Source organism: Melanostigma gelatinosum (genome assembly GCF_949748355.1).
Source record: "Melanostigma gelatinosum genome assembly, chromosome: 14".
Taxonomy (NCBI): Eukaryota; Metazoa; Chordata; class Actinopteri; order Perciformes; family Zoarcidae; genus Melanostigma; species Melanostigma gelatinosum.
Window position 1 is genome coordinate 3,194,366 of NC_136647.1, and position 27,915 is coordinate 3,222,280.

At 44.3% G+C, this 27,915-nt stretch overlaps 1 protein-coding gene across 1 annotated transcript in view; it reads right to left on the minus strand.

The window, feature by feature from the left end:
* The window catches only part of fstl4 (follistatin-like 4), a gene marked incomplete at both ends in the record, with an annotated part of 145,465 nt that overhangs the window by 77,665 nt on the left and 39,885 nt on the right, over nucleotides 1-27,915 (minus strand). Inside the window, one exon of the mRNA XM_079283103.1 lies at nucleotides 14,234-14,476. Within this exon, the coding sequence (XP_079139229.1) occupies nucleotides 14,234-14,476 (243 nt within the window). The remainder of the gene's footprint in view (nucleotides 1-14,233; nucleotides 14,477-27,915) is intronic.

Sequence of the window (27,915 nt, forward strand, 5' to 3'; positions counted from 1 at the left end):
TAAAAAAATCATACTGAGAAGACGAAGTGACACAGTCAATGCAACTTATAATGCAGCAATTCTCTACAACATCTACAACAAGAAATCACCTTCCACAAAAAAATAGCACTGAAAAACAATCTACCGTCACCCGATTTCTATTAACAGATTCATGTGCAGAGTCTGTTGGCAATGGGACTATATTTTGGTATCAGGTTCAAGCAGGCTTTGGTTGAATGCAGGTAAACAGTCCATGTGGAGAGCAGAATCGGAGACAGACATTGGCCGAAATGCAACCTGCTAACTCACCGGCAATCGTCTGACAATGGCTACGATTCATTTTGGTTTAGAATTAGCTTGTAAACTGGCTACAAGTGAAACAGTCTGGTCGTGCAATTTGTCCCTAAACTCCCAACTCCAGTCTTGCATGTCAGGTCAGATCGAAGTGAAGACAATGAGCAACGCACGGAAAAGGCAACTCCTTCAAGTTGAAGGCAAACGGTTAAGTCATTAAAATACAGAGTCCAGAAGGACGACACTGGCCTAGAAGCCAAGGTAAAGTATTTGTAACACAATACCCGGCAGCTTTTCTTCTGAGAAGCAGACACAAGTCTCTGAAGACGAATGCACTTGAATGCATGGTCAATCGTTCAAATGGAACGTGTCAATACGGCTTTAAAATAACACAAAAACAAATCTGTGAGTTCTACAAGACAGAGGTTCTTCAGGTTCACATTCAGTCTAATAACTTAATACATGACATTAGAGATGAGATATTTTGGGTTTAATGTCAATTCTCTGTTCTCTGCAGCTGTGAACCATTTGGAGAGGCAGCGCAGTGGCCTGAATCGCACACAGTGACAGAGCCCTGGAGACGGAAAGTGTCTCTTTGTGTGAGACAGATTAATGCAGGGGACAGTCAAACTAAGACGGCTTGGAACATGAGGGACGACAGGAGAACTCAACGCACTGACTTGATACAGAGGGACTGAAATACACTGGGATAATAGAAGAGATGTGAGTCAAGGGATGGCAGAGAGAGAGAGACCTACAGGAGAGAGGGGATGCAAAAGAGGACAGAGAATATCAAAGGAAGAGAAATGTCTTGAGGCAGATTAAAGTTTTAAGAACAAACATTTCTTGGAGGCAGAAACACTCTCAATGTGTGAAGCGAGAGTTTGAGTGTCTCCTCTATAAGAGGCCTAATGTTGGACTGAACTGATTAAAAAGGCACAAGAGGAAAACAAATCGTATAGTAATATAGTAAATGAAAAAACAAGTTGTTGCCGTTTGACCAGACTTCCTGCTTCACCATTTAAGTCGGACTGTTAGCTGTAAGTTGTGATCCGAGACACTGTGCAGCGAGGTTTAATAAAACACAAAAGGCACTGAGAGGAGAGAAGAAGAGAAAATAAATAAATAAAGGACGACGCGGGGGAAGAGGGAATGAAGGAGAGGAGCAGAGGGGAGAGGAGATGAAAGAGTGGAAGGGCTTGGAGAGCTGGGTTGGGGCTCCGGGGACACGCGAGTGAAGAGGCTGAGAGAGAGGGACCAGGTGTCGCTGCAGGGATGCTTGCTCCATCGCTCCGTTCGCGCTACAAAAAGAAGGCTGAGATGGAAGTCGCTCTGTGAGCTCAGGGACCTGGACGCCGGCGAGCGAGTGTCAGTCACGGGAGGAAGAGTGTATTTGCCCTGTCGTTGAAGCTCCCGAGCCAACCACCAGTGCAGCGTTCCATGGCAAATGACCCCGCAGCAAAGAGCTGCGTTTTGGATTTCTTTTTTCACATTTAGTTTTTTCTTGCATGCGTGTTCAGTGTGTGTTTGCGCCGCCATAGCCGCTCTTCAGACGCAATTACTGAAGCCAAAGTATGCAGTGTTTGTTTACTTTGAAAGCGATCTGCCACTCAGGATTTCAATTAGCATCCTCTCCGACTGTGAAGTCGCGCTTACAAACAGAGTGCGAGACGAATGCCGAGAAGAATGAACACAGATAAGCTAGCAGACACCAGCTCTGGCCAGGCTGGATATGACTACCGGTACATCCCACTCGATAACAGGACCACAAACACATGTGAAGTGTTCTCACCTGCAAGGATCACTGCTGTTGTCAATATAAACAAAAGAACGAGACGAGGCAAAGACGTTTGGCAGAAGATATAAGACAGTGTGAACGTTAGCTCTCAGGACCTGTTGTAGTTTTTTAAATTACATAAATGGGAAAAAGAAACATCTCACTTACAAATGATTTCGCTGTGGTAATAGTGGGTTTAATGGGAGTTCCTTAATGCTTTGTTCGGATCATTTTCTGTAACCAGTGTAGCATGAAAGCGTGTTGGAATTAGCAAGCTAGCTAAGTAGCCAGCTACCGGCTAGTTAGCTCGCTAACGCCACCTTGTTTTCATGCTGCACCGGTTACAGGAAAAAAACCCCGACAGCAGGCCATTTCTTCATCTTACTAATATTTTAGACGACGAGCAACATTTCTTTCCATTTTTCTAATAATTTAGCCGTGACGGCTGAGAAGGTGAACAAAAGATTAAGCTAGCAACATTTCCTCGACATCTCTGGAGCGTTTCTCTGACATTGTAGCTCGCTATAATAACAATGTATTATCTCGAATGTATGTAATATCAATTCTTGCCCAGCAACACAACAAGATGACAATTCTCATGTGTCGCTTAAGGCCACTGCTCCGAGGTCATTCATGTTTGCCTCCAGTCTTTCCTTTGCTTTGCCTCCAGGTAACACTGTAACTCGTTTGTTCTGCTATTTGACTGTGTTTTGTTGCTATTGCCCTATGTTTATTGTTATGCACCTATCACCAAGCAAAATTCCTTGTATGTGCAAAGGTACTTGGCAATAAACCGATTCTGATTCTGGTGTATATTGTGTTCGCTGATAACAAACCTCAACAATTGTGCTTTAAATTGCCTTTAATTCCAATTAAATTAAGCAAGTAAAGCAGCACCTGTACCAACACGCAGTGTGAATTCCAGATTTATTTCTTCCTAAATATTCCTGAGTTGAGGAAACAATAAAAAGATGTTTCCTTGACATAGTTTGTGAACACTACAAGCACTCCTCATTAAAGCTTGGGATTACAACTGCCTTCTTGCATTAGAAGTAGGCCACGTCTTCAAGAAATGGAAATGATGCCAATTAACAGTTTAGCTATTAATTAAACACACACACACGCAGGGATAATAATGTGGATCCATGTTAAGTCTTTACTCAGGGTCTGCTACAGACTAATTGTTGTCAGCGGGTTGTTCAGTGGGACAGAAGAAGAGTCATTTGTCACAGTAAGGTCGCGGGTTTGACCACTTGAGGAGACGAGTGTGCTACAAAGCGTCCTTTGGTGAGACTGCGCGCCTCTCATCACTCGCTCAGACAAATGCTTAAAATGCAGAAGATGAATGCAGACGAGCGAGCAGCGAAAGTCGTGAGGCAAACAAACTGCAGCGTTGCCACCACGAGTAAGCAGCCGTCGCCTTCCACCCAGCTGTAAGTAATTCACTTGAAGTGCGGCGACTAATTCATATGAAATAGTATCCGTCACTGAAAAGATCTCGCATCGCCATGCGGCGCACTTGAGCGGTGCAACTGCTTTGCATGACAATGAGCGAGGCCGGGGATCGCACTTCAATCCCCTGCAAACTAAATATCTGATGTGACATGAAGAATGTACAAGATTCGGACGGCACGGTGGTGAATGTGATGACAGCGGAGGAGTCAAGCCTCCGACCCCATTTTATGGAGTACAAACAGTATTATATCATTCAAGAAGGTGTTCTTTTAGTTCTTATCGATTCTATTTGGATTATATATTGTCCGTATATCTGACACCATAACTGAAGGGTTGCTGTTGTTGTTACTATGTCAGAAAAAATATTTAAATCCATATACAAGGCATGACATAAGTGTGAGGCTGCAAGGAGAAGTAGTAATCATCTTCTGGCAGTTTCACATCCTCTGTAAAAAGATGATGTCAACTAAAGAGTCTGTTTCAATCATCAGCCTTTAAAGGTTTTAGTGTCTCGGGCTTTTTTGACATTTCTAACTAAATATTTGAGAGGAAAAACCAGTGCAGTGAAATGCCAAACAATCTCCTGCAAGCCATAACAAGTGTGAACCCTGACAGAGAGGAGTTTTACTCGTACAAAACTAAACTGCAAATCTAAATTAGAAGGTCGAAATGTCACATTCTTAACACTTGTTTTGGTCAAATGTGATCGGAAGATTGGCGGTTCGATCCATGGCTCCTCCAGTCCGCATGTCGAAGTGTCCTTGGGCAAGACACTGAACTGTAATGAGGGTCATTAAAATGACCCCTAAATAATTGATCCCGTACGTATAAAAATAGAAGCGAAACAACCCTGAACAAACAGCACTTGTGCTCTTGCCAAGCTCCGTAGATATGAATTGCTGAATGTTGGCAGAAATTGTGTCATTTTTTTGTTCTTTTCCATTTTTACATCTTTGTGAAAATAGACAGAAATTACACAGCACCAATGAAATACTGTGTGTAATGCAGGTACAAACACTCCATCTAATTAAAGAGCGAATTGTAAATGACTGCAGCTGAATTGGCAGCAGGCATTGGAACAGCGTTGGGACTGCGGCCAGATGGAGTGTCACCTCAAGAGGAAACACACCGGCCCCTGCTATCGGGGACACCTGTAACATAGGCGCTAAAACGAAAAAGGTCAGCGGAATCCATCCGTGCTGCTCGTGTTTCTCTGAGGAAATCACAGGGGGGGGATGAGCTTGACAACAATAACACGGACCGATAACTTCCCTGAGGCAGCTGCTGGGGTTGCTCCTCCCTTTGGGTCTGAGAGCTACAGAGCTGTCCGTAGTCAGCTAGCGTCAGTAGAGTCAGAGCGGTGACTCGACGATGCAGATAGGCCCCGTGTGAATGCCGCACTGCTTTTCTAAACAGTATATATCAATATATATTTTCACCATTGCTGTAAAACTCAGCTAAAGGTGTTCACAAACAACGTGTCAGCAATTCAGAACTGCTGTTTATTGGGAACAGCAAAAGCCAAATAAAGACGCTCTCATTACAGCTGGCCTCTGATGTCGCTCCATGCTGTGCCATCGGCCATTAAATCGGCCATTAAATCAGCCACTCACATCGTGCGGCTGACCTCTGTCAAATGCACAGAGACACTATTTAAAGCCATTTCATGTACACGTCCAATGAATAAACCACATGAAATCTGAGCCTCCCCGAACCAGCAGTACGGAGACATGCTGATCTTACTGGCTTGTTACTTTCAGAGGTTGTGAAGCAAGACGGGGAGACCGAATACGACACGTTATGCAACATGATATCTGACTTTATGATCGTGAATGAATGACGTTCTTGGTTTATTTATATTTCGGCAGCCGTATAGGCTATTGTTATTCATGGTGCTGCTGTTGTTTTTGAGCTGAATCGAACATTTTGAATTGAGTTTTGAATAATAATAGTTGTGTCACTTTCGTGTGAGATTGCCATTAAGCATTGGAATTTTCTTATTGTCTTATTGTCAATATTTGCAGATTTTATTCTTCTGATTAGCAATGTGAGGTACTCTATCGAGAATAACTCATTTTCTCAGATAAAACTTCGACCGAGAAAAAAACATTGTCTTGAGCCCACATTTTGAAACTTCACATTCTTTGGTGAGAGAAGTGTTTTATGTGCTTCGGTCGAATAGAAGGCGACACGAGAAGCCGGGCTGCCACTGGCCAATCAGTTGCTCCAGCGTATTGACCTGCGTTAGCTGTCAATCCGGACTCGTTCTCCGCCCTCTGGTCCAAATGTTTAGCTGGCACAGCAGAGTGGAAATATACAACCTGACAGGTCCCATCACAGAGGACAGTGCAGGGACTGTTGAGGATCAAGGTGTGAGCTGAGCACGGAAACATGAAAAACAGGACCCGGTCCAGACAAACGTCACGAGACTGACTGAGGAACATCAAACTACAGCAGCCCACGTGTTCATTTCATGTATACTATGTATGTGAGATGGTTAAAACAAAGTTTAAATTTACTTTTTTTAGTTTAATGCAATACAACTGCATATATGCAGTATAAGTCATATATAACCCGTCGTCTATTTCATCTATTCCTTTTGATTCTATCTCAGGTCGTGTTTTGCAACACCTCGGCCAAGGCCTACAGATGAAATATAGACATGTGTATTTATGACATTGTACGACTTTGAGAGGAGCATCATTCTATATATCCTGCATCACGTATATCTATGAATATCAAGGGCCTCGTTAGTTTGGGGCAGTTACCGACCTTACCGCGTAATAAAGTCGGCCCCGGTGTCTTTTCTGGCCTCTACTCTCGCTGTGTGTACGCCGTGATGCATTATATTCAGAACTCAGTTTACCAATGTCAGGATCCATGTTGGCGAAAGAACACACGTCTTTACAGGAGGAGGAGAGAACGCACAACGCAATGAAAGAGCAGCAGCTACACACTTCAATGTGGAAGCAAAGATCTTTATGCTGCGATGGATTAAGAGGGAACACAGCTATACGTTGTACGGTGTGTGTGTGAGTGTGTGTGTGAGTGTGTGTGTGTGTGTGTCAGGGACACACAGTGTTGTATCACTTTTCTAACCAGGGTCACTTTGCCTCGAGGTGCTTGTATCTTTATTTTTTTATTTTTCCCGGCTCTCTTTCTACTTAAGCTCTCAACCAATTTAACACAGAGCGGGGGAGTGTAGAGAGAAGCTCGACAGAGTCACTCAAATCCCCGTCTGCACCATATTGGGGGCATAGTGAGGGAGAAATGAGGGCGAAAGATAGAGGGGAGGAAAGTGGTCTGTGAAGGGGGGAGGGAGGGGAAATAGATCTGCATGGAGACGGAGTGATGTGTTTCCATCTTGTGTAAACGCTAGTTTACTACGAAGCAAGAGAAGCCGGGCAAACAGCAGGCGCATTACTTTACTGCTCTCGAAAGTGCCGTTGCAGTGAGAGATGTTAGTCATCTCACTTGTTGGTAATTGGCTCCCAACTTTGACAAAAACACATCTGATCAGCAAAGTTTCCACGGCCGGGTCCAGCAGCATTGGCAGCCGTACGCATTCTCCCTTTTTACACTGACGGAGGCACAGCGAAGCGCAGCAGGATGGCCAGCAGCTAAAGAGCTTCTAAAGAGTGGCGATATGAATGGCAATAAAAGTAGATGGAGAGCTCCAAGAAAACTTCCACGGCACCACCTGTTAACTCAACAAGAGACGAGACGGAGAGCCAAACCCCCCCGAACAGAGCTGACATTAAGGATCCGTTAATTACTTCGGCAACAGAGAGAACGGGGAAGCGAGTGTGTTTTAAAATAGAATTGGATTCATAGAAGTTGGATTCTCAACTGCACTGCAATTTCGAATCAATTCCGGCCATCGCGCGCGGCGCCGCGGAGCACCGCTCAACACTGACAAGACAAAGTGACAGCCAATGGCAGTGCTGTGACAAGCATGTCACAATATCTGAGGCGTGAATCAACATTCTCTTTCAGAGGAGATTATTTTAGTTTTTGTCATAAGAGAATCGGTGCGTCTTTGCTCCTTTGAGTGTGTGTATGATTGTATTTGCTCTGTGTGTGTGTGTGTGTGTGTGGGCTCAGACCAATAAAAGGGATGAGTAGGCAGTCTGTGTTAGAGAGGTGAAGAACAATTGAACAAAAGGCATTGTGCTGTGAGAAAGCTACCGGGATGTGAATGAGGATCAGGACAAAACAAACTGAAAGCGTCTGCAAATTGAATTATATAACACATTAAAGACGCAGCTCATAAAACATTAAATGCTGTTAAAAGGTGTTCATGAATCAAAAGGGATTTACAAACAAAGCTCCTCGACAGTACAAATAGTCTTTCATCATCGAAATTCACAAAACATTCTGTATTTCTAGCCACGATGGCAGCTTCTCCATCCCTCTGCTCGAGTATAACTGCACTCATCAGTAATTTGGCGGAGCTCGTTTGGCCAAAATATGACAACGGATGCCAAATACGATTTGATTGTGTGTTGTTGTCGTTTGGTTTAGTTTTGTGAGGAAGCCAGAGTGGGAACGGACTAATTAAAACGACACTAGCGTTTCACTGATGAGTGACAACAAACAATTGTTTTTCATTTGAAGATGAATAAAACTGGAGCAACATGCTTCCCATCATTTCAGAGAGTTTCTGTTGAATAAGATTTCCATCAGCACAATGTCCCTTCATTTAAAGAGGAGAGATGAAATATCCGAAACCAGTCATTCCCAAAGACTGGCTTGGGAACATAGACTGTAGATATTCCCCAATTTATTGAAAATGGCATCGAATGGATATGTTTCAAGGCATTGTATCGACGTTAGACATTCCAGTGCACTGCCTTATCTACGGCTGATAGGAAAACACCTTCATTCTGGTGCAGTATCCTTGAAAATGTCCCCCAGCAGCAGGGGACATTGGACAAAGAGAGCTTTCTATTTTCATAGGGGAAACTGCTGTTTATGAGGCAGGGGACCAGAGCTGGACCAGGGGACATCTCTATCTGGGACAGGGCATCCATTCCATGCGGAAACTACTTCCACCGCAATGAATCTACGGGGAGGAAATCAGCCTAATGAGGTAAGACCCACGTGACCGTCGGGGAAAAAACATGAGAAGAAAGATGGGGATAGTTGGACTGCTCGTTAATAAGCCAGCCATAACAAATAAAGGGCTGTCAGGGGAAGCCTGGAGGGTGTTAGGTGTGTGTGTGTGTGTGTGTGTGTCACACCTGGTAGCCCAGCCCGGCTTTAGTCCTCATTAACCTAACAGAGAGTTGCATGGCAACTTCTGATCCATTGGTGCGTCATGTGACCTGGACAACTTTGCGCCCCCGCTGACACAGTTTAGTTCAACCGTGAGCGTTGATCAAATGTGTCACCGCGATGTAGCTGGAGCTGAAGAGGGCGCTGCAGAATGAACGAGGGGAACGTAAGTCAGAGTTCAGCTTTCTGTGAGCGGACCACTGACTCACTGCTGCTCACCTGCTTATCAAAACAAATCTCCATTTCATCAAGTCATTTTTCTGTATTATTGAGTAATAATTGTGTTGTTGTTTGTGTATGAAATACAAACCAACTGGTTCAAGAATTTTCAAAACAAATGAGGGTCAGTATCTTCAAGATAGAATACGTCTGTCCAATCAGAATCAAGGAGAATTACTTAAAGTTAACTCTGATGTTGAAACGTTAATATGAATAGAGAGGCGAAGCCCCGCCCCTTCTGGTGGACCACCAATGGACCCATAAGACACATATGATGTTTGTCAATTTAAAAGATCCTTTTTCAAGTCAAGAAAGCTTATGAAGTAAAAGACTGAAAATAAGTCGTTAGAAATACACACACAAAGTATTGTAAGTGACGTCTCTGAAACGATGTTGTCTGGTACCAGGATGGAGCCAAACCAACAGGTTTAGTGATGTAACACAACTGCAACCTGATTTATACAGTTTGTAAAAAAATAAGAGTATTTTATTGGAGCTCTCACCTCAAAGTCAGTTTTTAGAAAATAAAAATAATATAAAAATAATATAAAATATAATAAATAATAAAATACCCCAAAACACAAGTTTTTGTTCATTCAAATCCCATGAAGTTTTTGGCACAGAAGGAGCGTGACACAAAAGGAAAGAGAATTTGAACATCCTGCAAACGATGGTGTATATTCACCAGCTTGAAAAAGCGTCTCTTGCTGCGAGCGTCTCCGGCCTCGGTGTCCATAACTACAGCTGCCGGAGCTCACGCCAAAGTGGACCCTCCTTAAGAAAGCCGTGTTTGTGTGACCGAGTTAATGGCCTCAGTCACAGGAGGGGGCAGAGGGTTAGCGAGCTGTAAGATGGACGGCGGAGGCCGAGCACCGCCACGGGCCGCAGAGAGAGCTAGACGAGGGGGGGGGGGGGGGGTGCTTTGATGTTAATGCAATAACCACAGCTGCCACAGAACGAGGTGGGATGACAACGAACAATCAGAATGGCTGAAGTGAGAAACTCAGCAAACACTGGTCGATGCTGCACGTTTGTGGTTGCGGTTCACTGTACTCAGTTTCAGTGTGTATTAGACTTCAGTAGAGAGCCAAACATACACATTCAACATCAACTTCACTTCATGACAATCTCAAAACGAGCCTTTATCAACTGCCTGCGTGGTACAGTCGGAGAAATGAAGGGCTGGCACTGTCTCTCAATTAAAAAGGTATTTCTACAGCATCACCTATTTTGTGATGGGGGGGGGGAGGTTCATTCATGACATCCTCAAGGAAAAACCTGTTTTATGGCGTTTTTGCAATTTCAATCTAAATGGGTCATTATGTCTGAGTGCAGCTGGCATATCAGTCTTTTTGACAATGTGCCCCTTCGGAAGCCATTTGGGGGCCAAATAACTCTCGACTTCGGAGTTATTTATCAATTTGCCATTCTTGAAAAGACGTGGTGACTTTCACTGGCGTGTGTTGAGACATTTGTGTCTTTGCAAAGCGGATCGCTCAAACTAGCTTCGAGAAATCTTAAAGGTGTCGCAATGAAAACAGGATTAAACTTGTTCAATTAAAATGTGTAGCAAAGAAAAGCCTTTTATCCTGTCGCGTCTCTTTGACTCGTGTGTGTTAGTTCACTCTTTACTTGTGAATAAGGCATTTTATTCCTCTTCTTCTCCCATTGTTATTATACGTGCACTCATTGTTAAATCAATATGGATTAAAGTTCCAGCTAACCTGTCTGTGTGTAAACACAAAGGAACCAACGACAGCTTGGAACAGAGACGCCCATCCAGAGGTTTAAGCTCATCCTTTTCACCCTCAATATAATCACCTCTCTTGCCCGTCACAAACCACAAATCCATTTCCAAACACAGAGTACACACCAGCGCTGTCGGTGCAGAGCAGGCTTCAGTCGCCTTCAAGCTGCATCAGAGGGAGTACGACCTGCGTACTGACGGGTACTTTTGCCTCGACAGGTCTAGTTTCAGCCGTTAAATCCTCTGCCTTGTTTCCCCCCGCTGAGAAAAGTAAAATTAAAACCGAATTAAAAGAGTAAAAGCTAAGGAGAGCTGCCCTCTTTGGCTCATAAAATAACATCTGATGTGACATGATACACACAGAATATACTGAAATAAATAAAAACAAAAAATGAAACAAAGTAATCTGCCGTGGCAGAAGTCGCCTAACACGCCCGCCTTAATCTTTTAAGCTTAGTTGTAATCTTCAGGATTATAGCCTGGAAAACATCCACTTGATGCAGGCAGCTAGAAGACTAATCAATCTGCAAACTCACACAGAAATGTGCTGCCAGAACTGCTGAACCTCGTGAGGAACAAATTTAACGACAGTACGTGTCATAGAAACGTTGTGCTTCTTGCGTTAAACGTATTGGAAGAGATTATTTATTCTCGGTCGATGAGATGTGAGGATATTTTCTCCAAACAGGGAAAATCAATGGCAGCCAAGTGAGTGGGCCAGTCGTCTAATCAGGCAAAAGTGGTGTTATCAGTCGTTCACTGTGGCGTTTACTAAGGCGTACCTACCTTCGTACCTTCGTACCTTCGTATCTACCGGCCCTACGATCGGCAGACAACGATCTTAATGACAACTGTGCTGATCGTATTTCAGATGAGTAACGTGTGAACAATGGTATTCTGCAGCCTTGAGGCAGCAACAACAAGATGTCCTCAGTGAAAGAGGAGCTTGTGATTATTCAAAGCTTTATGAATAAACAAAAGCTAAAATCGACTCTAAGTGGGAGTCAGTGAAGGGCGATCAGCAGCACAACACAAATGAGCTTTCTTTTGCCAGAGTGGAGACTTTTGGAGTGGCTGCGCACGGCGAATCACAGGAATCCAGACACGAGGAGACGAAAGCTCTGCATAAGTACATCCCAAATTCCAGACTGTGACTTCTGTCACCATCGCCCTGCGCGGACGGGGACTTGGTTTCACAGCAGAGCTTTTAGGTTTGTCAAATTTGAAAGCAAAATCTAAATATTTTGCCACATGGCCTAATGCATAGCTGTCGGGACCCAATAGATCCATTTTCGTCTTTGAGGGTCTCGTTCTCTGAGACAGAGTAAAAAATGCTTCGCCATCGAGCATCTAATAAGCTCTAGGCTCTCGAAAACGGGCCTCAAAAGTATATTATCAAAACAAATAGCAAAGAAATCGGGAGCGGGGTGAAAGAAAAAATAAATCAATGTGTAGAAAAGGACGGTGAAATGTTGGTTCATCTACTCGTCACTCAGTTTGTTCCATAGAACACTGCAAGGGAACAAGAACACGACAGTGAGTGATACCCACACGCGAGATGGATCTTCTCGTTTTTATGTTGACATTACTGATAATTAATAGGTGTGTAACGATCCATCGATCAGGAGTCATTCATTCATCAATCAATTCAATGCTCCAACATTTGAGGCAAAGGACAAACATCGGCACTCCGGACGGGTCGTGACTTCTGCAGTTTGGAACAGTCGTTATATACAATTCTACAGTGAACATCCCTAATGTGGATTAGATATGCATGGTTGTGTCTGCCAGGAATCCTTCCCTCCCTGACATGCTATGACTAAAAATGCTGCCATGTTTATGTGTGTGTGAGTGTGTGTGTGTGTGTGAGTGAGCGGGTGTTTTTTGCACCGCGTTGACATGAAACCCTGCACTCTAAATACATATGGCTCTTACTTTCTGTTTCAACATGCACACCCTGAGGGACTATGAGGTCTTTTTTGAGACTAGTCTGACCTGGAAAACGACATTTAACGAGGAGGAGATGCCAACAGGTACGTGGTACAAGCACACATACATTGTTACTGTGCCGTTCGACCACCAAATCCTAGTCAGTTCAGCTTGAGTGCAAGTTGATGTTTGTGCCGAATTTGAAGAACTTCCGTCCGGCTCCGGACGTTCAGACGGACGGACAAACCGCTGTTGGAGCGGCATGAAAATATTTTGAATCAATGTTTGTGTGCGTGAACGAAGCCAGTGGAAGCCCTGCCTCGACCGGTTACCTTTAAATCGAAGCCATGATGAAGCGACTGGGCTGTTTGTTGGATAATAATGCTGACTGAGAGTGCTGAGAGTGCACTTTTTGCTAATGAGTGATAGCCAAGGAGTGAAGCCGCCAATGATTTACTATAGAGAGCTGGTGATCCACAGTAACCCGCTGCTAATTTGTGCACTGGATATTGATGTAGCAGAGGGGGGGGGGGGGCATCTCCAAAAGTTAGACGTGTGTGTGTGTGTGTGTGTGGACATGCCGAGTGAATTTATGTGTGTAAATGTTTGCATTAGCAGTGCTAACAGAAGTGCTACGTCTTGGATGGAACCGAAGCTCGTTCATAACATATGTACGCTGTTTACCTCCTCAATGAAAGCACACCATTAAAATCACATGTTTAGATTGATCGTTCAACTTTAAGGGGGCTGCTATGACATGATTTCGGGACCAGTGTTCGTGACTGGGAACCAACTGCCAAGTACGTGTGCAGAGAGGAAGTGAATTCTGATTTTAGCCACAATGCTCAGCTGTGGTTTCCCAGACAAGCTTGAGCCTGAGTCACAGTCGTAAGTACCAAACTAATGATTTCATTCTGTCAATTGGATTGAATAGATGGCTGACAGACACGCCGTGATTCCCACAGTGACTGATGCTCGTGACAAGAGCTCAACAGATGGCAACATGTTGTGAAACATTTGCTTTGTCTGTCTGTGCAACTTTATTTCTGTTTAAATGTTTCAACATCAAACTAAAGTCCCACTGCGGCCTTCAAATGTACGCCTCACGGGCATCACAACATCATTTCAGGGCAATTTTCGCTCAACAAAAAGCATCAAAAGTGTTAAACTGTGCCACACCTGCAGTCAGACATCAAAGACAAAACAGCACAGCTGTTCCTGTGTTTCAGCAGCAGTTCCACTGCAAAGAAAGGAGAGTTGTTTCCATACAGATACTGGCTCTGATGAAACCTATATTGCCGGATCGGGTATCGGCAAGGACACCAGTCTATGCAGCGATCCGATATCACGTCATTTATCAGCTCATTTACGCTAAACGTGAAAGCAACAACACTTGTCAGTCTCCATCCGATCCGTACTGAGCATGTGCAACTCTCATCAGATGAGGAAAGAAGCCGTTTCCGTCATCAGCTCCGAAAACCGATGATAAATCCTTTTTTTACAGCATTCACTTCCCTCTGCAGCGTCAGTGTGTTCGCGGCAGAGTGGAGCAGTACCTTTGAAGAAGCAGTCCTTGCTGTGCACCACGTAGATCCGTCTCCTCTCCAGGCAGGCGGTGCGGTACACCTCGCAGTGGTTCTCGTAGAACCTGCCGTCCGAGCCGCACACCGGCACAAAGGAGGGCCGACATGTCTCCTGGCAAACGCACTCTGCACGGCCGGTGTCTGCCATCAGCACACACTGTCGCCCGCGACCGCAGTAAGTCCTACGACAGGGATCTCCGTCAGGGTCAGAGAGGGCTGGAGGAGCGAGAGAGAGGAAAGGCTTTATTCAGGGACGGTAAAGAGACAACGAGCAAGTTCATGAAACCTCAAGAGACAGAAATTCTACATCCCCAATGTTGTACTTATTACTCACTGAAACAGTGTACAGGTACAAGCCAAAGCTGCACAATGTCAACATAAAACAGTGTCTCCTGAGCACAGACTGTGGATAAGAAGTGGACGTAGTCGCCGTGACGTCACCCATTGGTGTGTGGACTGATGTTCTGAAGCCTCGAGTTTGACCTTTTTGCCGACGCCATCTTGAAACTAGAGATTGAGACCATGAACTCATGTTTACAATGTTTACTGAGGGAATAAATCAAGAGAGAAGTAGAGTCATTTTCTCATAGACTTCTATACAACCAGAGGAGTCGCCCCCTGGTGGTCAGTAGAGAGAATGCAGCTTTAACACATGAAGCATCGGCTTCACTTTCAGAACCGGAGGTTGCCGTCTGATTGAAAACTACAAATTTGTGGAAGCGTCCTCGCGGATGCATATCCAGCCGATTTACCGAATATAAAAAATATATATAAAAATTGACAGTAAAATGTAAAACTGCCCCCTGAACTGCAACCAGCTGTCTTTGCCACCTTCATTCCTGTGAGCCACATCAGCAAATACATTTAGCAGCACATGAATTTCATAGAAAACCGAAATTGAAGTCGTCTCCCAGCTGCTGCAAACTAACAAAGACCCACAAGTAGGACTCTGAAGCTAATCTGGCACTATTTGTCACCCAATGGCTGTTCGTCACTTTGTTTGCTTCCTGGTGCTCCACATGAGCCTCTAATGAAACATGCTGTTGGGGTTCAGGAACAGATTCATTATGAAGCATCGATGATGATGCACCACTCAGACAGAAAGAGGCCTCGCCTTCTTCTCCTGCCAAGTGGAACAGCTGCTCAACCAAACACCTTGTCTGCAGCAGCAGTTTGTGAACTTGACAGAAGAATGAACGTCAACATTATCCCACGATGACATGACATCAAGGGCCGATTCTCAATGTTTGCATGGTGCTGTCATCAGAAAAAAAACTTGTGAAGCAGTGAGGATTACCATTTCATTCTGTATAAATATATGTGACAATACATCTGCTGCAAATACTATAACCGTATTGTCCGATGGCGCTCCTGCTTTATGGAAAATCAAACTCATCCTGATTCAAACACACACTGCAATGGGTATGTAAGAATACAAATACAGGAAATATATCAATTTATCTTGTTACACAGTAACAAGATAAATTGTTCGTAAAAAATATGCAACAGAAATAGAAAAAGAATCTCACGCCAAACACCTCCGTGCCCGATGACAGCCATGAGACGGTGCTGACGTGGAGAAACCTGCAAAGCCATAAGCCAGGCGTCCTCGTTAACACTTCTCAGCGCTCGCTTTGCACATACGTGTGAGCGCATCAGAACACCAACACGCAAAGATGTGCACACCTGAGTGTGTCGAGCAGGTGAACGTGGAGCTCACACCTTCTGCCTTACCTACTCTAGCCACACACACACACACACACACACACACACACGCACACACACACACACACACACACACACACACACACACACACAGAGTTCACCATCTGCACAACCATCACTGCTTGAAGACTTCTCTGTTTGCTGCTGCCTTTAATTGAACCCCATTCAATTAATATATTAATCAATTTCCTGCATTTCTGCATTTCACTACTGCATTTTATGTCATACACTGTTTTTTAATGTGTTAATGAATGTTTTTAATTGTTTTTAAATCTCCTTTTCTTTTGCCTTATGTTTTGATGCTTTTAATGGTTTTATGTGAAGCACTTTGAATTACCTTGTTGTTGAAATGTGCTGTACAAATAAACTTGCCTTGCCTTGTGCCAGCTCCTGCCTCACACACACACACACACACACACACACACACACACACACACACACACACACACACACACACACACACACACACACACACACACACACACACACACACACACACACACGGCAGCATCTCCATCATCACTGCCTGGGACACCTCGCTTCTTCCCCCCTGATTTAATCTATCTGCACTTAAAGCGAGCCAAAAAGCTGCTGATCCAGCCAGACGCTCCACCTCGGTTTGATCTTCCCAGACTCCGTGAGCTGGACCGGGACCCCCCCCTCCCCCCCGCTGTGATTCATGGGACTGTGGGTCTTGGCCGTTATAGCAGTAAAAACGACACGGCTCACACAGATACAAGCGAGGCATCTGGTGGCTCTCGAACCCATCTGGAGAATGTCAATGGTAATAAATTTGACATAAAAGTTGATTTGAAAAACCTGCCCTGAGTTTACACATCGTTCATGTGATCGTGAGAACGCTCGATCAATATTAGGAAGCAGGAACGACTCCTACGCAGGCACCCGCATACAATTCATCAGCAGAGGAGCAACTCCAGATCAGAATTAGATTCATGTGTATTTATATGTTCCAGCGAAGATATTTTCACAAGCAAAGACATGAATTGTTAAATGACAGTTTGACAGATTTGATCTACACTCATACACTAAATGGTGAGGAGTAAATATAAGTATATATATAAATATATATAAATATAAGAGGCGGCTGTTGGCTGGAGCACTGTGAGAAACAAGACGCACGACATGAATTAACTGTAAAATGCTGAAAATGGAATGATAATTCGAACAGATGAAGAAATAAAGGTATAAAACTGCTCGTAACATTACAGTCTGAGGGGGGGGGGGGGGGGGGGGGACCGGTGGACCGATGCCGTCGGTCTGTACGACGTTATCAGCTGTAATCTGCCAGGCTATCTTTACAGAGATAATAGTTATATTACTGTTCAGAATGTTAACTACAGCTCCTTTAATCAACTCATGTAAAAAGTTAAGGATCACTTGCTGCAGGCCTAAACAGGGACGCGTAGTCGAACCGGACTTGGTGGCATCAACGACTTCTTCATCACTATTAGGCTGCAGGAGTCTGCTGGAGGAGGCCGGGGTGTTGGGGGCGTGCCAGCTAACGACCCCGAGGGGACGGAGGAGGAGGAGGAGGAGGAGGAGGAGGAGGAAGACACACATTCAATTCCTCCCCCTTTGCCCTCTCCCATTCTGCTCAGAGAAAAGAGTACACGAACAGCAGCCGTTCAAACAACAGAGACAACAGAGACAACAGCGCATAAAGAACCTCCGTCTACAATGCACAAGCTGCCTGACATTTAGCTAAGTCCTGTAGCGCTCCCGCTCATCCTCGCGGCGAGTCCTCTCGTCTCATGCTCTCTCCTCTCGGACCATGTTGGCTGCAATTGTGGCTCGCTTAAGAGGCTAAAAGTGTCGCTTGATAATCCTCCCCGTCGAGTGCTTATTAATGGCTCGTACAAGTTCAGACGCTGTGCGTAAGGCCGAGACAATGCCAGGCTGACCATCCGGCGTCCGGCCTCGCATCCTGTCACTCTGGTCTTTTCTCTTTTCTCTGGGTCCTCTGTCTCTTTGGGTCTCTGTCTTTTAATTCACTCTTTATTTCACTGTGCATGTGTTCTCTCTCTCTCTCTCTCTAAGTCAATACCCGTCTGGTGCCGAGCTCTGCTGGGCTTCGGGGAAATTGAGACCGGGCATTGTCCACTATAATCAGAGATTTCCAGGACGTGTTTTCGTGTGTGCGAGGAACACTGTCGATAATTGCCTGCGAACACAGGGGATTTGTTGAAAAAAAAAAGTGCAAAGCCCACTTTTGCCTTATCTTTCTGACATTTTGTTTTGACAGACAAAACAAAAAAAATCCCTCTTTCATTTCCTTTTATGCAAGCAGAAGTGGATGAGAGCAGAAGTGGAGGCGCAGCACGACTGACTGCCTTTTCATTTGTCTGGAGAAGCAAAATCTCATCAGTCTCAGCGCTCGCCGTATCACTGTGATGAAGCCATTGGTAATTTGAAATCCAGAGTGAGGCACACAATCGCATATGGCACTGTACACACGGGCAGAGAAGAAGAGAGCGAGTCGATATGTTGCTTCACTCTGGAAGCAAGGCACTTATGTCTAAGCCCCTTGCTCTACTTAGCAAGTCAAATATGCCTTGATATATTTATACCTGAGGCCAGACTCCCAAGCTCTTCAAATCCCTTTGACATTTAAAGGCGATCAGAACAGTTTTATTCATTTTGTCTTTCATCTAGCCCCACGGAGGGGGAGTGTGTTGTTTGTGATAAGTCCTCAGAGAGACCAAGAGGGACCAAGCCGAGCTAATTAGACTGGAAGAGCATTTGCCTCGCTGACGCGGGACTCGCCGCCCGCAGCCCTCTGATGTCATAAAGCGCCACAGAAACACAGAAGCCGCAGTCGCAAAGCCTTAAGGACATCAGCGTGTGGCATTTACAGAAGCTTTTTTTGCCAGGAGATAGCTTCTGTTAGATGCAGTTCGGCCGGCGAACGTGTCCTGTGTCGTCTCTTTCGTTCCACTCGTGCGTTTGTGTATGGAATACGCGTACAGGCGTTGGGTTTCGAGGGCCCGAGAAACGCTCAAGTCACAACTGCTGATCCTGCAGATCATTCAATGTGCTCTAAAGCATCCGTGGATGATTCAATTCAGAGACGCGCCGTCAAACACCGTCCCCCCTGTGCGGCGTGGTCAGACAAAGCACTTCTGACGTGCACGCTGAGCTGGAATACCAATGGACAACCGCCGGCCCTCGGTGAGACGTCGGGGCGTACACGCAGACAAGAGCAAGCTGTCCATGTTGCTGCACCGAAGTCAGAGTGACGCAACTTTGCCGAGCAAACAGTCGATTGGTGGAAACTGGAATACAGAATAAGAGATGCAGCTTATTCTTAGTTCGACGAATGTTTCGCCCTCTTTCGTGACTTTTTCCAGAGAATCCTTCAGTTGGAATTACTGATTCTTGATTTAAAAAAATGTACTTTCATTTACTTTATTACACTGTATATTGACTCCAAGCCAATTGATGGTGTTTATTGCAGGAAAAGTCATATTCAACAGAGAATCCAGTAATTTTGTCCGCTTGTAAATTTAAAACTTGTAAACGTCAAAACCAGCAAATAGAGGTAAAGTCAGGGGTTCACCGAAGAAATGACATCCTCTTGGCACCCTGAATGCCAGTACACAATTGAATGGCAATCCATCCAATTGTTTGATCATCCCGTCTCTTCCCGACTCCCTCTGGACACTTGAGACGACTACTACTGCAACACTCCCACACAAAGTAACTTTGGAAGAGAATTACACTTAATATAAACTGGAGACATTTTTCTCCATTAAGTGCCGCAAATTACCCATTACCTCCACGACCTCTCTCTTAATGGCAGGTTAGCCAGTGCCTCGCCGTTCACTACAGGGGATTGAATGGATTGGACACTGAGGCCATTTCAGTCAGCCAAGTCGTGGAGCGGTTTTGCCGACATGTGGATAAAGAAAATGTCCTGCGACCGGCATCTAGGATTGGACGTACTCGGTCCCACACACACACAGATTTACATCGAGTGGAGGCTGAAATCATGACTGTAATGTGGCAAACAAAAGGGCAGCAGTGGAGAGGCTTTTAACTGATTTCTGAAGAGGTCTGGCTGATGGTGGAAAGCTCAAATATAATGTGAGCAGTCATAGCTGATTAAGAGTACTTGTCACGTCCCTTATTAATACAGGCTGACCCTGTTTTTCTCCCATGTCTTGATGTTGCTGCCGCTCTCACCGTGCCCTCGTCTAGATTATTGATCAGGAAAAATGAAAATGGAGGAAGTTATGGAGAGAAATTAAGTGCTGGTTGCTGCAGACTCTCAGATGTTCAGACCAAGCGTAGTAACGTACAAAGGCAATGCAAAGACCCGAATGCGAGACATTTGCATGCTGCAAAAGCTCATCAGCGTCGGTCGGCACGGTTTTCCTGAAGATGTCGAATAAGAAATAAGAAAGGACAGACATTTTGTACTCTTATTTGTACAGAGAACGGAGCAGAGTAGAATCTGTTTATTCTCAGGACGCTGAGATTAAAATTTGAGAACGGAATAAAGGTATGACACGTGTTAAAGAAATAAAATGCAGTGAGCTAGAGGATGGTCAGCTGAATGAGAGAAAGCAGAAAATAGGACCAAACATTTAATTTAATTAATCCGGAAAGGACAAAGCCAAGAAAATAGGCAGAGATGGAGAAAAGCAGCAAACTGAGGACTGAGATAAAGAATGAAAGATGAGGGGTTAAGAGAGCAAGCCCATTAACAGTAAAGTATGAGAATTGATATGAAAATTCAGTGAAAAGGATTTCAACGATGGAGCGGGAAGAAGAGAAAGGCCGAGTCGGCCTCCACAGAGCAGCGATACTCGGCTCTCGGCAGACACTCGGCAGACGAAATGTCACCGGGCTCATCTGGCTGGTTCAGCTGATAGACAGGGATCAGAGGATCAATACAGGCCTATCTGCAGCCGAGAGGCTCGGCTCTTTTGAAAGAGCAACCTGGTCGAGCTGAGCTGAGCTGCTGCTGCTCTTATCTGGGGCTCTCGCATTATTCAACACATACCAGATAGTTGGGGATTTCTCTGGTAACGACATGATTCTCTTTGTTAATGATAGGCGAGAGGTTCGGTCATTACCCAGAGCAGGCCCTGAGCATAGAACGTGGTTTATTAGTATTCGTCTGATTCTCTGAATGATAATTCCTTTCTGAGCCACATTTTATACTAATATCAATTCCTCTATTTCCATCAGAGTCTCTTTCAGAGTCGCTATGGGCGCTGGAGCGGATCAAAGAACTCGCTGAGCAGAATGCAGTTTTATAGTCGAGAGCACCTAAACCGAGACCAAAGCATTACCAAGACCGGAGTGTATCGAGACCGAGACAAAACCAAGACCTTAAAAGGTTGAGACCAAGTCAAGACCAAGACCGGAGCGTATTGAGACCGAGACAAAACCAAGACTTTAAAAGGTTGAGATCAAGTCATTACCAAGACCGGAGCGTATTGAGACCGAGACAAAACCAAGACTTTAAAGGGTTGAGACCAAGTCAAGACCAAGACCGGAGCGTATTGAGACCGAGACAAAACCAAGACTTTAAAGGGTTGAGACCAAGTCAAGACCAAGACCGGAGCGTATTGAGACCGAGACAAAACCAAGACTTTAAAGGGTTGAGACCAAGTCAAGACCAAGACCGGAGCGTATTGAGACCGAGACAAAACCAAGACTTTAAAGGGTTGAGACCAAGTCAAGACCAAGACCAGAGCGTATGGAGACCGAGACAAGACCAAGACCGTAAAAGGTTGAGACCAAGTCAAGACCAAGACCGGAGCGTATGGAGACCGAGACAAAACCAAGACTTTAAAAGGTTGAGACCAAGTCAAGACCAAGACCGGAGCGTATTGAGACCGAGACAAAACCAAGACCTTAAAAGGTTGAGACCAAGTCAAGACCAAGACCGGAGCGTATGGAGACCGAGACAAAACCAAGACTTTAAAGGATTAAAAACAAGTCAAGACCAGAACCAGCAAGTCCCACAATGCAGGACCCACTTAAGAATATTCGGAGCATGCAAACCATAGACACTTATCAAACTGATCTGAAATATCTACATTTACATAAAAACACCAGCAAAAAACCAAACAAATAAAGATTCTCTTTATTCACCTCTTTTACTGCCATATATATATATATATATATATATATATATATATATATATATATATATATATATATATATATATATATATATATATATATATATATATATATATATATATATATATATATATATATATATATATATATATATATATATATATATATATATATATATATATATATATATATATATATATATATATATATATATATATATATATATATATATATATATAGTAAAGATCCGGGTGATTGCGAGACAAGACCCAGACCTTCAAAAAGTGCTCAAGCCCAAGACCTCTCTGGTTTACTGCAACACTGGCAGAATGTAAAGAAAAAGGTGTTTTAAAAAGAGTGTGAGCAACATCACTGAAACAGACAGATCAATATTTTTTCATGAAATTCTGCGAGTTTTAATGTTGGGTTGAAGCAACATGTTTTCCCTGGGCAACTTGGAGTGTGGCTGCTAACCAGTACAAAAACGAAAGCAGACGGGTAGAGGCAAAGTAAAGTTGTGGGAGGCATGAAGGAAAAGAAAAACAAAAAAAGGTTGCTGAATCATCTGGGAGGGCAGTTTTGACAGCATGTGGAAACTACTGTGAGACCAGAGTGAGCTGGAATTCACACGAGGTATCCGGCAGTCACGTGGTCACATGGGTTATGGTGCGACAGGTATCCGTTTCTCACTCTGTGGAATGTCCTCCCTATTTGGGAGCGTAGAATTACTCTGTGCTTTCCCCCAATAACTAAGTGTCAGGAAAAGCTGGAAATAATCATAGTTTGGTGCAACAGTCTGACAAACTGGGTGAGCTGAAGTCTCAGGTGCTCAGACAGTTGGTAAATGAGCATTTACAATTATTTTTATTGTTATCATCAGTGGTGTAATGGACCGTAGTGGATCCCCCAATGGTTCGGCACGCATGTGACCCGCAGATTAATTACTCAGTTATTCAATCACAGTGTGAACTTTTGACCAGGAGATCAGCAGTGATGTTTTCTAGTCGCCAATCACTGGTTATGTTACATTGTGAACGAATAGCTAATGTTAACGGCGGTTTCACAAACAAAAAAGTTTCCACCGTTTTAATGAAAAGACTTTGAATGAAAAGCTAAAATGTGTTTTGACATTCATTTATATCGAACCAAATATGCATATAGCATCAATTCACACTCACACCGAACACAAACTAACCTGAGTGTCATGTTTTGTTCATGAATACAACTGTCGGTTTTAAGCTCGTGCAAATTGCACACCATCTGCTCCGACTCCAGAGGGATCAAAGTTCTGGAGCAGGCTTGGCGGTTTCTTTCCTGACGTTGTGTAGGTGTGTATGCAAGGGTGTCTCAGTGTTAAAAAAAAAGGCACACATAGCTGCCTGTGATTGATCTCTGAGCCTCAGTGTAGCTAGTTTACACCATCTGCATTGTTATTCACTGAAATGTTTCCGCTGCTATATGGGGCTTCAGCGTCGGCCCCTCTTCAGCTGCTACACTCATATCTTCACATTAATGCCAGCACAGCCAAGGATGAAATAAGCTCTCAACAGTATTTCTTTGCAGCAGGAATGAGCGAGCATGCGAGCGTGGGGAATATAATCTCTCCCGGAAAGAAAAAAAAGCCCTCTCATCTACAGAGTCTGTAGCGTATGAATGGAAAGTGTTTGAACAGAAGAAACGTCCCTCCTGTGTCCTATACGCAGGTCTTTGGAGGCATATGATCTCTATCTTCAAGGCCGAAATTAAATTTCCATCCGTGTTTGTGCGTCTGCAGATGTCCGTGTGTGAGAAAGACTGCGGCATAAAAGTGTTTGTTTTCCCTTGTTCAGATATACACTTTTTCCTCAGCTGTCAAACTTTACAATGTTATGCTCGCGCATACACTCCATCCCTGTTTATTAGCAACACCTTAATCCCGCCGATCCATCTTCAGCACCATCTTGCTCGCACCTCTCCCCGTGTATCTCTCGGTTTATACACCTCCCTACAGTATACTGTATTTCTGCTGACACCACCCCTGAACCCCCCCCCCCCCTTGCAGGGCTCTGGGAGAACAGAGACCGAGCGCCCCCGATGGCCTTGCTCCCACAGCCAAGATGACGAATCGCCCCGGCAGGGTGAGAGGCCGCGGAGGTGAGAGAGAGCAAGAGGCCACGTTGTGAGAGCCTCCTCTGTTGGGTGGGCTTCGGCTGCTTAATGCTCTATTCACGCACACGTGTGGTGTTGAATCAAATGCTTTGTGTCCATTGAGAGCGCGTTGCGGGACACAACAGGATTCTCATCAGCGAGCACTGAGGCGTCAGATAAAGAAAAAGCATCGTCTTCGCTCAGTGGTGGAAGCAGCACCGTTTCTGTGTGTTAGAGACGTACTGATTGGATTCATGATTTAATGATTATACATTTTGTATTTTACCCTGGCGAGCCTTGAAGAATGGGACACAAAAATACAGCAATTATACATATTACAATTTAAATAACATACAATTATAACACTACAGGTTTTGGGAGGTGTTCCTTTTTCCAGTCCAATAATTTCACCTCTCTTTGGCACGAAATAATATTTATATTCAATATTTAAAAATAGGTAATACATATAAAGTTTTTTTTTTTTTTTTTTTTAAAGGCTCACAACTTCCTAAAACAGCTGGGCACTCAAATGTAACTCCAACGGGAGTATAAAGCATATTTCTGAGAGGCTATTTTCAGCAGCAGAGTAATAAACGGTTGGTGCTCTGGTGTGTGTTCACGGCAGGAGGACACTGATGATGCGATGGACTCACAATAGAAAGCTCACTGATGTGTTTCGAGACAGCGATGGAGCTCTATAGCACAGAAGAGTAAGCTAGATCTGCCTTTGGGTGCACAAACAGTACTTGCTGTTAGGATCACTCTATTGTTGACTTTGGCCATTTCATGGTAGTGATGGTATGACGACTGCATGAAATATGGATGTAGTCTCCGTGACATCCCGGATAGGTGTCTGAAGAGACATGGGGAAGCTCAAAGTGGGCAGCTCCGGCTCGCTAAACTCGATAAACGGGTAAAGAAGAGGAACCCCTGGGTGACGCAGTGAAGGAAAGCGACAACGCCCTCAATTAGGCCTAACTTTAATCCTTACAATGATTTGAGTCATATAAAAATTCAATAGGAATAGGAAGATTAGCTAACTTAAAGAGTTTTTTGTACCAGGCTGTAAACATTTATCTCTGCTGTGAAGTTGGGCATTTAAACATGGAGGTCTACGGGGATGGACTCGGTTGGATTCAGCCTCATGTGGCCATTTGAGGAACTGCAGCTTTTGACCAATTCCGTATTGGCTTCATTCCTCAGCAGCAGAGGTTGCCGCTTCACATCACGTAGTTCATGCGGTCAAATGCTTCAATGAAAACACTCCAGTTGTCTGTCAATGTGTGTTTGATTATCTGGGTTCTGTCAGCACGGACAGCTTCTTTACGTGAACATACTCATTTGGTTCTCGGGCTGTCACGAGCTTTAAAAACAGCATCGAGGTGACGATGGACTATATGCACATCAAATGCACGGCTGTCTGTCAGCCGGAGTGAACACTTAACCTCGAGAGTGGGCGACAGGTTGCTTCATTGGAAGTGACTTCACTGTAGTCCCGCAGTGACAATTACAACAGACCGGGACGATGAAAATCCAATATCTGCACATTGCAGTAAGAGTGTGGTAGACAGGCGATACATCATTGTGGTCAAATTATTTTGAAGCAGTCGATTACAAGGTTGGTATGCAACGTTTTCAGGGACACTTTGCACTGAAGGTGCAGCCGACAGGAAATAAATAATACATTTTATGTCCGAGATGTAAAAAGACATGGAACGAAACCGTGGCTGAGAAAACAGAACGTTTGAGACGCCATTTGCATAAGATTAGCATCATCAAGGGGACTTCTGTCTCGACAGACACGGAAGATTCACACAAGAGCAAAATCCCACATGATCTGCACCATTAATACATCACTGGCCGTCCCCCTCAGGTAATATTAGTCCTGTGTGAATAGGGGGGCTTTTCACTGGATGGAGTGGGGGGGGGGGGGGGGGGGGATTCATGCATGCTAAATTCCCATGTGCCGATGTAGATGCAGCACATCTATTGATTTGTTGGAAGCCTTTGTGCTTGCATTAATAAACAATGAATATACCCCCAACTACATCTGCCTGCTGAACCATAATCCATCTACGTATTTATGTCTTTTTTCAGCACATATGTTGTTTTGTCATTGAGGCTTAAGATACAGTTGCACATTGCACGACAGCAACATTGTAATACAGTGAAGGAATTTCAATGTACAACACAGTCATCAGTGTGTAGATGCAGCAGCTTATACCTGGTCTACACAGAGGCGATAACATGAAAAATACACAGCAACTCCAGGGAGGGAGCAGCTGAGAAACCTGGCTTGGGTTCATACACAATTACTGAGGCAGCGTTGTTCTGATGGTAATGGTATTGGACTGCAGTCATGATATACCTGACAATATATAAACAAGAGGGACTTGCCTGCTTGTTTGCACTTAGCTTGCGAGTGCATTGTTACAGATGTGTCGACCCGGTTGTGACGCTGAACGTTCACTCTTAAGGACTCAAAAGCAGCTTGTGTGGCCTTATTTAAATGAGCAGCAACGTTGGACACTTTCATTTTCCAATCAGGCCACGCTGAAACACAGACTGTGAAGAATGTGCAGTCACTAAAACAACCTTTATGACTGAAGTCACGCATATCTGTCAACTCGTTATGTCCGTTTCAAACGCCACATTCAGACGAGAGAGAGAAATCCAATTACGTGAACGATGAGTCAGACCTAATACCACAAGGAGTGTTAACCAGACTGATCCAATTAAGCAGAGATTCATGATGGCTGTGTGAAACGGAGGTGAGCACATTGCAAAGCGATGCAATGCTGCAATCCGTGGCGAGTCGGCACAGTCGACAATACCGAGTCAGTGTTCCAGACGTCCAATCAAAACGCGTCCCTGTGCTTCAGCTCGGGACAACATGGACGCCTGCAGCCAACTTTCAACGATTGTATAATTACAGACATTTCAAGGCTCTGCGGGAACCCTGATGAAAGAGACAGGAGAAGTAGAGTTCCACATGCTCGCAAAGAAGTGCAACTCAACTGAATGGAAACTTCACAACACACAAACACGACATGAGAAAGAAATGATGGAAACGTAATTCACTGTGTGCGCTGCAATGTTGATGCGACGTCAGGAGTTTTCCGACAGAGTGTTCAGACTTGGACGACCGTTGATTTCAGGGAAAGAAGGGAAAATAACATGAACCAAGAGATAAGTATGATGCTGAAGCTTGATTCAATTGAGTCGGGTTATGAAAGGGCTCACTGAGAGGCTTTCCTAATAATAACAATCACAGAGATGTGCTTTTGCTGTCGTGAAGACACTGGTGGTACACAGACTAGTTCCAGTGAGAAGAATAATAGATATGTGGCATAACAGAGATACAGATGGAGAGGTAGAGGGAGAAAGATGCTAAACCACAAGATGAGACGGAGATAGAGGATTCAACTGCAAGCCTTTTATAAAGCTGTGGCTGCATCTGCCTTTATAGATAAAATGAGGTTGAAAAAGACACTTTGACCCAGAGTAATAAAAGATAATAGCTGGACGGAAATCTACCAAAGAGCTCGCAATTTAAAAGTTCCCCAAACCTTTGAACTCCGAGGGCCGGGAGACGGCACCGGCTTCTGTTTGTGGTGCGTTATGAACAACTCATCCCTTTGTGGAACAAATTGTTGGACTAAGGTTTCATTATTAACAACGGACGA